General features: G+C 37.6%; 1 protein-coding gene across 1 annotated transcript in view; it reads right to left on the reverse strand.

The window, feature by feature from the left end:
- Positions 1–7740: 7740 nt before the first annotated feature.
- The window catches only part of SELENOI (selenoprotein I), a 57599-nt gene continuing 49474 nt past the window's right edge, over positions 7741–15865 (reverse strand). Inside the window, exon 10 of the mRNA XM_079111089.1 lies at positions 7741–14486. Within this exon, the coding sequence (XP_078967215.1) occupies positions 14388–14486 (99 nt within the window). The 3' untranslated portion in view covers positions 7741–14387. The remainder of the gene's footprint in view (positions 14487–15865) is intronic.

A 15865-nucleotide genomic window follows, 5' to 3' on the forward strand; every position in this document is an offset into this window, starting at 1 on the left:
CTAGGAACAAGCCGTTGCCAGGGAAAGGTAGTCACCTGACCTGCAGTCGGCGTGGTTGCGCGCGCAGCTCCTCAGGCTCATCTTTCTGGTTTTGGCTTTATGCCTCAGTCCTGAAGTTAGAATGGCAGTAAAACCCAGTTCCAGACAATCTGGCGGAGATCGTGGGGTCTCACCATGAGACTAGAAGACTAAAGAGCTGGATTAAGGTGTGACTCATTCATTCATCAAATGAGTATTCCTAAAAGTCATATTCATCAAATATAATTGCACTCCTACTATGTGCGAGAACTAAGGACACTGGGTTCACTCGGAGCCTACTACCTCTGAAGTATGAACTGAAGAAGATTGCATCCAGTTATCATCCATTCATTTTTAAGCTCCTGTTGATGCATTTGCCCCTAGAATGTGAAACCACCCTGCTATCAATAATTTTTTTTTTTTTTTTTTTTTTTTTATGCGGTGCTGGGTATTGAACCCAGGGCCTTGTACTTTCGAGGTAACCACTCTACCAACTGAGCTATAGCCCCAGTCCTATCAATAAATTTATATCTAGCAAGGGGCTGTCTTCTGTAGCTGTTTTCAGTAGGGTTAGGCTAAAACAATCTCACCATCATCACCTACAATCATAGATTTATAGAAAAAGGAAAGGGGGAATAGAGAAAATGGTACAAGGGGTAGGGTAGGAATACCAAAGCACTATTAAAATCTCACAGAAGCTGGGCATGCAGATGGTGCATACCATAAACCCAGCAACTTGAGAGGCTGGCTGAGGCAGGAGGATCCTCAGAAACTTAGGGAGATCCTGTCTCAAAAAATAAAAAGCACTGGGGATGTAGCTTAGTGGTAAAGCCCTCCTGGGTTCAATCCCTAGTAACAAAAAAATAATAAATTAAAAAGCATTGTTTCCAGAAAGATCCTCATTTCCTAGGCATTTTTATGTCTTGATGTCAACAAAAAATATTCTCATTAAGAATTAAAACCCTTAATATAAAATCAAACTGAATACCATTTAATAGGATCTTGTCCCATCAATCTGTGGGAAACTAATGAAAGGACAGTGCCATAAGGACAAAATGGAGGTACTAGTCCTGGCCCTGCTCTGCCACCTTGAACAAGTCACAACTTCTTGCAGTCTATTTTATGCTTCAGTTGTATTTACTGTCTTTCTACTGAGTTCAGTCAGGCCAAGAAGCCCTTTGTGAATAAGATCTGCCACAAGGCAAATAAGAGTGTTTTTAAAATCAATTTTTCCAAGTCTGCAAGTGGTAGAGAACATGGAACAGCCTGAAGAGTCCAACTATTGCCTCGCTACTTGAACCATACCTGACTAGGTATTGGTGGCAGTGGTGAGGAGTATTGCTGCTAGGTTTCAGACCTTCTGCCAAATCTGTCCTTTGTACCTCAAGTGTTAAACCTTCCTGGGAGTCATGGAATACAGATAATGCAGATATGTGTACTCAGTATCATCAGAGCAAGGATCATCTCTGACCACACACTGCCAGTTTCTGGTTCATGTTTCCACCATTCCTAACAAGAAAAGCAAGTTCATGTGTGCACTTGTCTGCAGCTAGGAGCAGGATACCATGGGAAAGTCAATGGCAATCAGGGATTACACACGAAAGAGGTGAGAGAACGAAGGTATCATCGGAGTCCATGAAGAGCACCCAGTGGCACCAAAGATGGCCCATATACCACCCCAGACATCTTCTGCAGTAAGGAATCTATTTTTTCTATTCGACTACAGGCAGTTTTGGGGCCTCACCCCATTTCTTCTCTGAGTACAACTTGTGGAAGGGAGAAATAGAGGGCCGCTGAGGGTGTAGCTCATGGTAGAGCATTGCCTAGCATGTGCAAGGCCCTGGATTCCATCCCCAGCACCCACCAAAAAGTTTTTGCTGGCAAGAGATTCCCAAAATGTGTGCTGGATACCCTTGTCTACGCTCACACCATCACAATAAAAGCCACAGCTAGTCTTCTTTCCTGGCCAGCTGGGAGAATTTCTTTGCTCTTGTGGACAGCCTCAATTATGTAATGAAGATTGTTAATAGTTGTGGAAAACAGATTCGGTTTTTTACCACTAAAAGGGCACCTTTCAGGAGGACATTCAGCCACTACCTATTAACTGTTTGATTAGCACATGCTCTGACTAGGCATTTCTACTTAACAGAATCATCCTTAGGAGATAATGGGTCTAGGTTATACAGCTTCTTGGAGTTGTAAATGTCTTTTATTCAATACTTTATAGGCATCACCTAACACAGTACCTGGTACATGGTAAGTGCTCAACATATATTTGCTGAGTGAAAGAAATGCTCATAGGACATCTTGGAGAGTATGATAAAGGTTCACTGGAAGGTGGGTGGGAGAAGGAGAAAGCTTGTAGAGAGAACTCTATGCCCCTTAGATTTGTTCAGATTGTCCAGCCATTGTTATATGTGCATTTTAGTTAATATTGCAGGGTGTTAGAGAATAATGCGCAAAGTTTATTAGAAGTAGTGAAATAATCCCTACATCAATATTCTTTTGTTGTTTTTTAGGAAGAGCTGTCTTCTGGGAATGACCTTTCTTAATTCACCTCTTGGAGCTGGGGGTATCTGCGGTGCATATTTCCTGCCACTGCCACTCCAACATTTGACACGGCTCTGTTGGAGTAGAGGATCCGACACTTGACACGGTCTGTTGGAATGGAGGACTCAACACTTGACATGGTACTGTTGACCATCCTCCTGCTTGGGGGCCATGGGCATGGCATGTCTCCATGTATAGTTGCTTTTTAATATTAATAATCAATATATCATTAGAAATACTGGAAAAACATTGGGAAGGTTTCACTGTATTGGGACACAAAATAATGCACAATAAAAATTTAGCAGTAATATGTAGATAAAATATATGAAAATAAACAATTGTAGCTGTGCTCAAGTTAAAAGGAGCCTGTGATTGCTTTAGTATAATAATAGATGGATAAAGAGGCATTCCTCTGAGCTTGGATGCAGTGTTTAGCCTTTGTTGATTTCCTAGTTTTAATAGTTGATTCTAGAGATACTTTACATAATAAAAACATTTAGGTTAGTCATAAATATAATTTGTGCTTTTCCTATGTTTAGTCTGATTCTTTAAGAATCAGAATAAGATTGTAGTCTACCATTATATGAAATTAGAATAGACTAAACGTTAACTATAAGTTGATTTCTTTGCCCTTTAATAATAGTAAAAACTTTTCACTGTTAAACACTGGAGTTCATGATGGGGGTAGTTTCTCAGAAAATCTAGTGATGTGTTTGTTCTGAAGGTTGAAGGCTGCCAGATCATAGTGCCCTCGGTTTAGTTGGGAGACAAGTTTGTTTTAGTTTAGCTGAGAGACAAGGTTGTTTTAATCTAGCTGGGAAATAAGGTTGTCTTGATCTGGACTGTTGTCATACAGAGAAAATGTGTACTTTGAGAAGAGGCATAGATTGTACTTTTGAAGGTTTTTCTTATTTTAAAGTAACCATAAAATGATATAATCATTACTGAAGAAAAATGTCTATAAAAAGGCTGGCAGAAAAAATAAAGACAGATTCAGCCTCAGAACACTTAGTGTTTCTGTGTGTTGTTTCCACTGCACTGATGCCTCCCATCCACCGAGGACCCCCAAACCCTGCTAGGGCTGGACCCCAGCAGGTATCCTGAACTGAGTCACTGGAACAGTGAAGAGAGAGAAGAGGTGAGGTGAGGGGAGGTGCTCCATATATGGAAGAAAGCTTTGGATTATGATCATAGATCTCCCTGTGCAGTTTTGGTAAAGTTCTTGTGTTTATTTTACACAAAGTTCATCTAAGCTTTCAAGATGGTCTGAGGTGACATTGTATCAAAAAGCAGAGCTAGTGAGTTAACTGATTTGTAAACATCTTTTTGTTACAGTTGATAGAAAAGTTGCATCTTGGCCATGGAATTGTTGACCTCTGGGCAGTGTGTGTCCCACATGTTCATTAGGCTGAGCGGAGGACAGAGGGAAGCACACGGGGAGAGAAGGGAGCCAGTGCTCAGGATTTACGATTGACATGAGCAGTTGATGCGTGCACATCTTTGGGCTATACCACAGAATACTTTAACTCACTGGGAACATGCTTTCTTGCTAATATTTTAGTAGTAGATATCTGATAATGACCATCTTAGAAACACGCTTGGTGCATTCTGTTGCTTTGTCTCATTTTAAACTGAGCATTAAGGGAATGCATTATTTCAGTTGTAACTCTGCCAACCTGTCTATCTGGAGGCCTGTTGCCATTTCGTCTTTAGTGAAATAAGAAAGACAGGATTACATTTTTTTCTAAGATTAAATTGGTGTAGTGTACTCTTGGTTATCAAAAATACTTATGTAGCTTTGGGATTTTGAGTTGGGGAATATTCATGACGTGCGGAAAAGCAGAATACACACTATAATCTCAATCACACAAAAAGGGATGTTGCTGGATACACGCATGACCTGAAGGAACATGTCCAACTGTTTGCATGACTTTATTCTTTGCTTGTGTTTTTCTGCTTCCTGTAATGTACATATTAGCTTTTAAAAGATTAAAACTATTTTAAAAATTGGGGAAAAAATGCACACAGATAGTTGGGCATGGTGGTACATTCCTTTAACGCTAGCCACTCAGGAAGCTGAGGCAGGATGATCTTAAGTTCAAGGCCAGCCTCAGCAACTTAGTGAGACCCTGCCTAAAAGTAAAAAAAAAAAAAAAATTAAATGGACTAGGGATGTGCCTCAGTGGTTAAGTGCCCCTGAGTTCAACCCCTGGTACCCCAAAAAATAAAATATTTAAAAAATGGATATGATTTTTAAAAAAAATCAGTAGGTAACTGATAAAGCATTCACAGGATGAAACACAATTTAAGAATAAAAATGACCCAAAATATACCAAAACATATATTAAATGAGGGAAGATGCAGTACAATATATAAAATGTGACCCCAGCTTTATCCGAAATACATAGAGAATGTAAAGAAAAACAGGGTGAAGTCCACAAGACAGCTGATATTTCTGGGACCTGTGTTTATGAGTGACTTTTGTATTTTTTATTCCAAAAAAAAAAAAAAAAAGAAAGAAAAAAACCTTTTTTTTTTACCATGTCATTTTAAAAAATTATTATTTAATAATTATTATTATTGTGGGGGAGGGTATTAGAGAATCTAGGAGCGCTTTATCTCTGAGCCACCTTCCCAGCCCTTTTTTATTTTGAGACAGGGTCTCACTAATTGCTCAGGGCCTAAATTCAGCAATTTAGGCTGACTTTGAACTTGTGATCCTCCTGCCTCAGCCTCCTGAGCCACTGGGATTTTGGAGTGTACCACCATACCAGTTTATTCCTTTTTTTTTTTTTTTTTTTTTTGGTACCGGGGGTTGTACTCAGGGGCACTTGACTACTGAGCCACATCCCCAGCTCTTTTTTGTATTTCATTTGGAGACAGGGTCTCACTGAGTTGCTTAGTGCCTCACTTTTGCTCAGGCTGGCTTTGAACTCTTGATCCTCCTGCCTCAGCCTCCTGAACCACTGAGATTACAGGTGTATGCCACTGTGTCCTGCTTATTCTTTTTTTTTTTTTTTTTTTTTTTTTTTTAATGAGAGGTGACAGAGATCCTGAAGAGACTAAGGCAGGCAAGAGTATGGTTGTCACAGCTTAATATCTTAGGGAATGTATGTTCACTTTGATGAATGACCAACACCTAATCCATTCCTCAAATGATGGGCTGTAGTCCAAAAGTGGACCTGCTTTGAGAAGTGACATAGTAATTAAGTCCACAGAAGAAAAACATAGGGAATTAGTTAATTTTAGAAAGAAACTACAACCATTACACAGAGCAGTGTGTTCATGCCTGGGATCAGCACAACTATAATTCAAAGGAACCAAACTATAATTGGAAGTTCCTTGATATGTAGCACTGGTATGAATTCAGGGGTCTGTGATTCAGATAACTTGACACAAAGAACAGATGGGTCCAGTCCTTAGAATATGGCACCCTTATCACTGGGTAGGTAGTTTTTAAGTAATAATTGAAAAATCATCTGGCTATATGTGCTTCCTTTGCTGGGCTGACTGGCCATCTACCTTCAGCTTAATCTTTACAGGTGGCCGGGGGGCTGGAAATGATGTTGCTTAGATTTTATTTTACAAGTCAAGTCGCACAGTTATACATCCATGTTTACACTAAATCACCTTAACTGGAGTTTGGGGTCATTGGCAAATATTTGGAAAATTTCTTGATGTTCATCAAACATTTGGGTAACTTTTTGGTTTACTGCTGTCCCAATTTGTGTCACTTTTACTAGACTTCAAAAGCAATCTTGTTTTATTCAATTTTGGTTATATTTAGAACTGCCTCACCTTATCTTCAAAAGGTACAAAGAATGGAACAGAGAAAGCAGGGGAGTCAGGAACTGTGGTTATATTATATGGCCTAGAAAAAAAGCTGAAAGGTAAAAACAGAACTTGATATTAGTTAAAACTGACCATCTGGGATTGTGGCTCAGTGGTAGAGTGCTCACCTAACAAATGTAAGGCACTGCTTTTCATCCTCAGCACACATCAAAAAATTTTTTTAACTGAAGGTATTGTGTTCACCTATAACTTTAAAAAGAAAATTAGGGGCTGGGGAGATAGCTCAGTTGGTAGAGTGCTTGCCTGGCAAGCATAAGGCCCTGGGTTCAATCCCCAGCACCGCAAAAAAAAAAAAAAAAAAAAAAAAAAGAAAACCCCAAAACCTAAGCATCTGCCTTAGGCCAATCACCTGACCTGCATCATCCTCATTCAATCCTCATATAGCATAAGTGGGGTAATATTCATCTTATTTTACAGATGAGGAACCTCAGATTTAGAAAAAAACAATGAACAATGAGTGTCCTGGGACAAAACTTACAAAGTTGAATACGACTAAGAAACATCCTTTGTTTGGAAGAGTCTTGAGAAACTCTCAGAATAAGAACAAAAAGAAAAATGAAAGGAGTATATATAAAATTTTCTTTCAGGAAATTTGTGAGCAGAGGGAAAAGGAGTACTATGCTTTGAGGGCACAGGGTCTGAGTTTGGTAGCCCCGAGTAGGACTACACCATTTACCTGCTGAGCATCAGGTACTCGCTGGGTGCTAGAGGTCTGCAGATAGGAGGGGGAAAACTGCTAGGACGTGGGCAGGGGGCATGAGCTGGAGAACTGGCCAAGGTCAAGACATGGGACCTGCCCTCCCTCCCCTCCAAATCTGTTACAGGAAATATTTTTAAATGCCCACTGGAAAACAATCTTCTTAGAAGCCAAGTTAGGTAATGAATGTTCTGATTTATATCCCATAATTTAAGCATGCTGGGTGTGGGTTTATAGGTTTTTGTTTAAAAAAAAAAAAAAAATAACAAGGTCTGTAGAATAGTCTGGAAAACTAACACCATGTGTTAACACTGTTTCTATGGGGAAATGCTTTTGAGGAAGAAACCATCATCTTACAAACTAAGTGTGACACAGTTATTATTCCCACTTTTGGGAGAGTCAAGAGTAGTGTACTGTGAATAGCTATTACTGCCACCTGTTTCCTGCTTTCTGAAATAAATTCACAAGACAAAAAAAAAAAAATTTTTTTTTGTTTTTTTTTTAATTTTTTGTTTTAGAATAATCAGTGATTTAAGACAGTGGCTGGATATTATTTTTCCATCATGGCCCCCTCCCCTTTTGCACCTTCCATGTAGCAATAAAAAAGACATGAAAACAATTAAAAGGATTTAAAAATTATTTACTCTTTTATTACAATAAATATTTATCAATAAAAGAATTAAACAATCTTAAACTAAAACCTACTGCATTACTTTGGGGTTCACAGCAGCAGAAATAAAACATAAATCCAGTTGAAAGGTCAAGGCTTCTAGAATCCAGTGACAAGAAATAGTCAGGTCTTGATTATCTGGGCTAGCAGTGGGGAATAGTAATAAAATAATGCAAAAATAACATTGAAATGCACTGAAATTGTATATCAAATTATCTGAGACTTCACAACATTCTGGAGAAGTAATTTAAGCAAGTTGCAAAGCTCCACTTCCACAAGAGTGAGAGGTCTCCCCCAGAGGAGCCCAGGGAAACAACTCTCTCAGAGCCGCCTTCTAGCCAGAAATAGGCTCACTAGGTGCAGATCCAAAGGCCTCAATCCTGGTGGGAGCAGCCTTTGTTCTGTGAAAGCTGTCTTTATGGCTCACACAATCCCTGGTGAAAGGGACATAGAAAGTGACATATTTTTAAGGGTTTTCTTAAAGACTGAGATAACTGAAAGGAAGAAAGGCTACAGCTCCAGACCAGGAAGAGGCTTCAGTTACAAGCCACATGCACATCAAGTCCACATGAAGAAACCCTCTAATGAGGACTTACCCCCTGGCTGATAATCAGGAGTAGACCCCATGTATATATATCATACATACATATGCAGAGAATATGTGTACGTATTAAATATGTCTATATACACAGCACACACATAACCAGATAAAATAAATGTTATAATATTTATCACGAACACAGCAAGTCCTCAAGAGACCAGTTATTAATATGTTCAATTAAACTACCTGAAAGGGTAAAGATTTTATGCTCCTCTTCATCTTCCTAATATATTCTCTACTGCAGCAAACATATTCCACCTGCTCCAGAGGTGCTCTTTTTAGGTACCTGAGAAGGAATCAATTATCCTCTTGTTTGAGAATACTACAAAAGGCCAGCTATAACACGGCTAGCTACACAACTCAATAAACTGACTTGGCCATAATTCCTACCACCTATTCTTAGTCACAGAGCATGAAACCCCACTCAGCAAAGTATCAGTTTCCTTTTCTACAACTGGTCACAAATTGAATCCATTATGTCAGATAGCAAGGGAAAAGGCAAAAGTAGGTAGCAGGGAATTCAGACCTTGGCAATAAATCATTGCCTTCCCCTTGACCCACAGGTTATCTGATTTTAAAACATTGGAATGTGGAGTTCAATACTGAATTCAGCTTCCTTAGGATATCTTGAAATCAGTACATTATATGTAGCTGGGTTTTTACCTCCTAAATGACTGCTCTGATGAGGTCAAGTTATCTGAACAAAATAATCTACCAAAAAAATTAATATTGTAAGCAGTCTCAATTAGTAGTTATTAAGCTTAAAGTCTGACACTGAATGATAACAGTAATTCAGGCTGATGATGCAGAAGTCACAGATCTTGCCAAATCAAATCAGCCTTCTTTTATAACCTGGTTAGTAATATCAAGTACTAACAAAACATGTTCCAGGTCAAGAATTTACTCTTCAGGGGCTAGGGAGATAGCTCAGTCAGTAGAGTGCTTGCCTTGTAAGCACAAGGCCCTGGGTTTGATCCCCAGCACCCCCCCCCAAAAAAAAAAAAAGAATTTACTCTTCAGAAATTAAAAACCGCACATCAAGAATATTACAATCTAGAATTCATGGCCAATTATATGTGGTTTAATAAAAACCCCAAAACAGCTCTAATTTTAACTGTTACCCATAGAAACTACTCAAGAGAAGACCTTACATAGCCAAACAGACCTAAGACACCCAAGGCACTTAGCTCCTCTCTGTGTCTTCAATACTGTCTCTGATTTCAATTTTTAGTGTTATGTGTTGCCAAAGCGAGTGTTCTGTCACTATTTCAATGTTGCATTTAGGTTCTCAATGGCCATGATCCAATCTGCATGCTTTAAAAACAGCACTACTCTGATTTAGCTCAGCTTCCTAAGAATTATTCTCTGAAGAGGAAGACAATGTAAATGGTCTCTGGAAGAACAGAACAACCCTTCTGTTGTATTCAAGTAGATTTTCCTAGAAAAACAAGCCCTTGCTAAAGTATTCGCAAATCAGTCCATGTGGCACTGTCCAGTTCTGGGAACCTGGTCCTCCTGATGAAATGCAACATAACCCCCTTGATCAGGCTACCTAAGAGGGTGCTCTGAATGGCAAAACTTTTATTGCTACCCTAAATATGAACTCATTTAAGATCTGTCTGTATAAAGAGCTGATCTTTGTTTAAAACAAATCAAAACCAGTTAGATTACTATCTCTTACATATTTGTTTATTAATGAGCAAAGCATATTACTAGCATGCAGGTTAAAAAGGTTATGTTTATTTTGCACTGTAGAAATAAATCAGTCAACAAATCCAATTTCCATGGCTCCATGCAAGGAAGAAGCAAATATATCACCACTTTCTCTGAAAAAGTTAACAACCATGATTTACCATTTTCCCTAAAGTAATTGCCTGCCATGTCAGTCATCTGTACCACTGTCAAAGCTAAAGATCAAAATATACAAATCACATGGGTTACATAATTAATAAAGGAAAATCAGAAATTTACGCAAGCTTCCTAAACTGCCCAGAGTACCACACTTTCAAGTTTCACAGTGATTAACTTAACACCACTTTACAGTTAAGACTGTCATTTTAAATGTACATGTCAAAGTGCTTCAAATGCAGCATACTAGTTAAAATTCTTCCTGGAAGGTTGCAGTACTGGCAGCTAACTTAGTAAGGTAATTCACCCACAGGGTGTTTATGGAAGGGCAGCTGCCTTACAAATATACCCCATGGGACAAAGAAAATTCTCATCTGACTTCACAAATTTTCTATGGAGCAACTGATCAAGTCCAGAACTGAGGTCAAGATAAGGCCACTCTGAACACAGGCATCAATACAACCAAAGATTTCTGAATCCGTTTTTGGCTTATTTTGGAACCCAGAGTCAAAAGTCCATCAGGCTTACTTTTTCCTTCTGACACGCTCTCAGTCCTTGACTAGTCACTAGATCTAAGGCAATCAAAAAAATTTGAATGTAGCAAGATCTAGAAGCAACAAAGCAAGGCCTGAGTGGGCTGTCTCTGTCGTAAGTGGTGGCTAGTTGGGAGGAAACCCAGGTGAAGAATGAAAAAGATGAATTAATTCCAGTTGAAATATAAAAGGGAAAAGTAGTCTTTGATTTAAATGCCTCCAGATTACCTTTTATTTTCTATAGGTCACAGAGTCAAGAGTGCCTTGGAAAGCAAGGCATTCCAAATGATTTTTGATTGACTACAAAATAAACCAGTTCTTTAAAAACGAAATACAGGAAGCTTCCAAATTCATGAAGCATTAAGGTGATTCCTTTTTCCTTTTAAAATATAAACTATGGGCTGGGGATGTAGCTCAGTGGTACAGTGCTTGCCTAGCATGCACAAGGTTTTAGATTCAATCTCCAGCATCATTTAAAATAAATTTTTAAGAAAGACACTACACTTTTTTCCTATATATTCCCTGAATACCCAGGCTCTGGGTGATAATGAACACTCTTTTGGTATCTATTTAGAATCTGGGTAACTCCATACATACAATCCTCTTCCCAATACTTCTATATGAGAATAAATGACATTAGAAGTAGTACTACAACATCCTAGACCACGAGTAACACTTAACCTTCCCAAAATTAGAATTAAAATATTTTAATCATAATATTAAAATGCCAAGGAAGAACATCGACCTTGCTATTTTGAAAGTTACACACTCTATTACCTAAAAATTAAAACACATAAGCTACCTCTACTACTATTTGTAAAGGAAAGACACCTTGTAAGTCATGGCAATTTCAAACTGTACAATGCAGTGAGATCATGAATATTAAAGGATTAAAAAAGGCAGCTGTAGCATATTCTTCAGGTATTTTTAAACTTTTCTATCCCACATACTCCCTCAAATACTGGGGAATTATTTTCTTAAAAGGCTGAAGGGGCATTTTTCATGCCATAAGCTGAAAAGAAACCTCTTACAAGTATATGTGACTTTGGTCAACAGAAACACAATGCAAACCTCTTGCCTGGCTAAGGCACTCTATTCTGCAAGTACAGAGAACATGCATGTATGCTCCTGACCATGGCACCGCTCCCCACAAGGCAGCCAGTATGTGCTGGGGAGAAAGGCTGGGGTGTAAACTCACCCAATATTTCATGCAGAAGCTTGAAATATCTTTTATACTTTGGAAAGGTTCGAGTAATTGGCATGACAGAAATGCACAGAGCTACTGGTAATTAAATCCTTCATCAGCTGCTGTATCACTATACAAAAAATGGGGGCTTTCAAAATGCACCATTGAGATGGCAGACTAAAACAAGAGGAAGTCAACAGTACAGGAAGGATTAACACAGTATTCTGGAACGGTCAATTGCTCAGTTTCCCTTGTTGACAGTCTCCTTTCTTTTACCCATGGTGTAATTCCTTACCAACACAGGGAAATATGTCATAAAATATAGTCACAAAACAAGTTTCAAATACTCTTGATGCAACGAAATGTGGGCAGAAACACATTTAGAAGTAAAAGAGCCCCCAAATTACAGGACATAACCCAAATGACCCTAATGACAGAATTAAAGGGTTGTTTTTTGTTTTTTGGTTTTTTTTAAATACACTGTACAAGGTGAAAAAAAATCTGTGGTCCAAATTTGTCATTTTATAAATATTTATCAGTTCTTTTATACAAATTAACCTCATCCTTTTGTACAAGGTCAACAAAACAGTAAAAATGATTAGGTAAGAAATCTTAAAACAAAGTTTTCCCCCCACTTCAAATGAATACTTTATCCAGTTTAAGTTTACAGATGACACAAAATAAGGTAAACACAAAACAGTTACCTTCACTTAATTGGTTCAGTTCTCTGATCTGCATGATGGCAATTTATAACAAACATGGATTCACTATCCATATTTCCAAATTATATCAATGTCTCATCTATTTTCAGTATTTACTTTTTTTTCAGAGAAAAGTCACCTAAACTAAACCTTTACAAATTTTTTTTTAAATGAGTAGGAAGCTCCTCCTTGACTCATTTCTAATAACCTGGATGACAATGATTAGAATTTAAAAATTTAAAAACAAATATCAATTACAGTTATTTTTTTTTACAAAGCAGCAGACTAAAATTCAACAAAGGAATATCTATACTATAATACTATAATATTTAACTACAATCACATTCATAGATAAATAATGGTTAAGAATTTAATTACATATCAACACAGTGGTGCCTATTTTATCCAAGTGCAACCTGTCCAAAAAGAAATAAGGGTTTAAGATACACTCTTCATTCAAGCACAAACTTCATTCAGTAGAAAATAAGAGAAAATCAGCAAGTAAATTTCACCACCACCAAACTAAATAAAGACAAAGTCAAAAATAAAGAGAATAAAATATCCACATTTATGAAGAGAAATGATTTATAAAATGACCACAATAAGGGTAAAGAGATTTTTTTGTCATCAGTAAACCTTATAAATTACTCCAAGTCATCTTAAGGGAATAGGTACTGGGTAAGGCATATGTATCAAAAGTTTTCTTCAAGGGGAGAAGTGGGCAAGTTCAGGAAGAGAGTATTTCTCTCTGCTTTATCCCATATGAAATAAAAAACACAGCCTCTCACCCCCAAAAGGAGAGTGAGAAAAAGCAAGGAAGGACAGACAGACAAATTGAGTCAGAAAAATTAACTTCGTTTATAGTGAGGTTCACGAGATTCCTAACTCCAATTTAACCTCCTCTTGGAAGGTACTTTATCTGCATTTCTCACAAGTAATTATTACACGACGGGGGACTGTCACACACATTCTTACAATCATAGCTCACAGGCACCAAATCCCAGCAACTTCAGCTGAGAGAGAAAATGCCACATTTAAACAATGAACCATGCCAATGGATGAGCTATAATTATAACCCATTCTCTACTAAGTATAGACAGAATATTAATCTTTAAAAGAAAATTAAACCATTTATCAAGATCTATTCCATAATAAAGACAGCCAGAATACTAGAGAATCTCTTTGCCTCTGAGGACAAAAATAATTTCCATGGGAAAGAGAAACCGAGATTTGGCAACTGCATATTGTTCTGTTAGTTGGCATCTCTGGCTAAAGGAAACTTGGGGTTTTTTTTCCCCCCTATATTACACTTGAACTATTGATAACCTCCACAGCTAATGCCTATTATGAAATACCAAATATGAAAACATGCTGTGGTTTTCTGAATATTATCAGTGTTCCTAAACCAATCTGGAGGTTTTAAAAATAAAAAAGAAACATCTTTCACTCTGTATGAGCCAAAATATTATGGACTCGAAGCTAAAATCAATAGGAAGAGTTTGCTGGTCTAATGAACATTATGCTTAACCAAAATGTCACATGGTTTTATAAAAAATAACGTAAACTGGAAGTTAGAAGGTCCAAAATTCCACAAGTTCAGATCATGTTTCATTCCTGCTGTCCAAGTACCACACATACTGAGATCCCATGTCTGTCAAGCAGATCAGTTTAGTTCAATGGTGATGGATGAAATATTTACAAGCATCTATTTACAGTATTTCTTTCTGAAGATTACAGGCCAATATTCTTTTCTTCCATTCCTAGTCAATCTGAGTTGGGTTTCTTCAATGAGAAGGGGTAAATTTGAAAATGGCTGCTCAGCTGCTTAACCTATGAAAAATCAGAACACAAGACAGTGACAAATACATACCTTACTATTTCTGAAAAACACATAAAACTCACCCTATGCAGAGAATAACTTACTGATACAATAGAAGTCATCAGAAATATTGAAGAGGTTCTGCTGGATTAAAATAGTTCAAGAGCTAGTTAGCTAGCTGAATGAGAGTAATAGAACTACCCTGGGATAGTCAGAACTTGAACCTGGATCTGCCTTGCTCCAAAATCTAGCCTTTCCAGAGATCTCTAGCCCAGACAAATTCATATCCAAATCTGCTGAAAACTGCAAGATTACTTGAATTATAATGTCTAGTAAGTCAAGTAACTACATTTATAATTAAGATACAATCTTCAATTTATACATTTCTAAGTAATCATTTCTAATCCTGATGAAGGAGTATAAAACTGGATCTGTTAATTCAGAAAGGCCATACTGGTTAGGGTATTCCTAGTGGGTAGCCATAGTTATATGCCAGCTAACAGATGTCATTTATTTGATATTTATTCTATCGTGTATGTTTCAGTAGTTCAAATGTATGTTTATATGGCCTAGGAAGTTTTACCTCCTGGTCAGAAGACAGACATGATAAATGAGCAAAAAAGACAAAAAAAGATGCTCCCAGAATTTCTCTCAGTTAGCTTGATTATTTTCCAGATTTTTAACAATGAGTATGTACTACCTTTATAATGTAAAGAAAAACATGTTTTGATTTGTTATATACATTGTATTCTAAAGATAGGTTCTGAAGGGTTGAACAAATTAAAACAATTACAAAGGCACTGGCAATTGTGTTTTATGTCATGCATATGATTGAGAAATATCAAAATAAGGGTCCCAGATTACTGATAGAAAACATGTTAAGCTGGGTATGGTAGCACACACCTATAATCCCAGCAGCCAGGAGGCTGAGGCAGGATTGCAAATTCAAAGCCAGCCTCAGCAACTTAAAGGGACCTTATCTCCACATAAAATATAAAAAAGGGCTGGGGATGTGGCTCAGTGGTTAAGTGCCCCGGGGTTCAATCCCTGGTACCAAAAACAAAAACAAACAAAAAACAAACAAACAAAAAAAGCGAAACATATTAAATTTGCACAAATAGAAACATAAATGATTTATGTCTTATGTCATGATTCATCAGATTTATCACATTCTCTCTTCCCACGACAATTCCATCTACTTTGTTCTAACCAGTGAGGGCTAATTTGGGGACAAACACTAAGGGAAGAAAGTCCAAGTTTAGCAACATAAGCAAGGTATAAAGTTGTTTGCAAGGATGACACTTGTCCCCCCTATTTTAAAAATGTGTATGATAATACAGAAGCAAAGACATTTTGTTTCTCAAACCAATTCACAGGAGGATTCTCTTAG

The sequence above is a fragment of the Sciurus vulgaris genome, assembly GCF_902686455.1.
Source record: "Sciurus vulgaris genome assembly, chromosome: 14".
In the NCBI taxonomy this organism is placed as follows: Eukaryota; Metazoa; Chordata; class Mammalia; order Rodentia; family Sciuridae; genus Sciurus; species Sciurus vulgaris.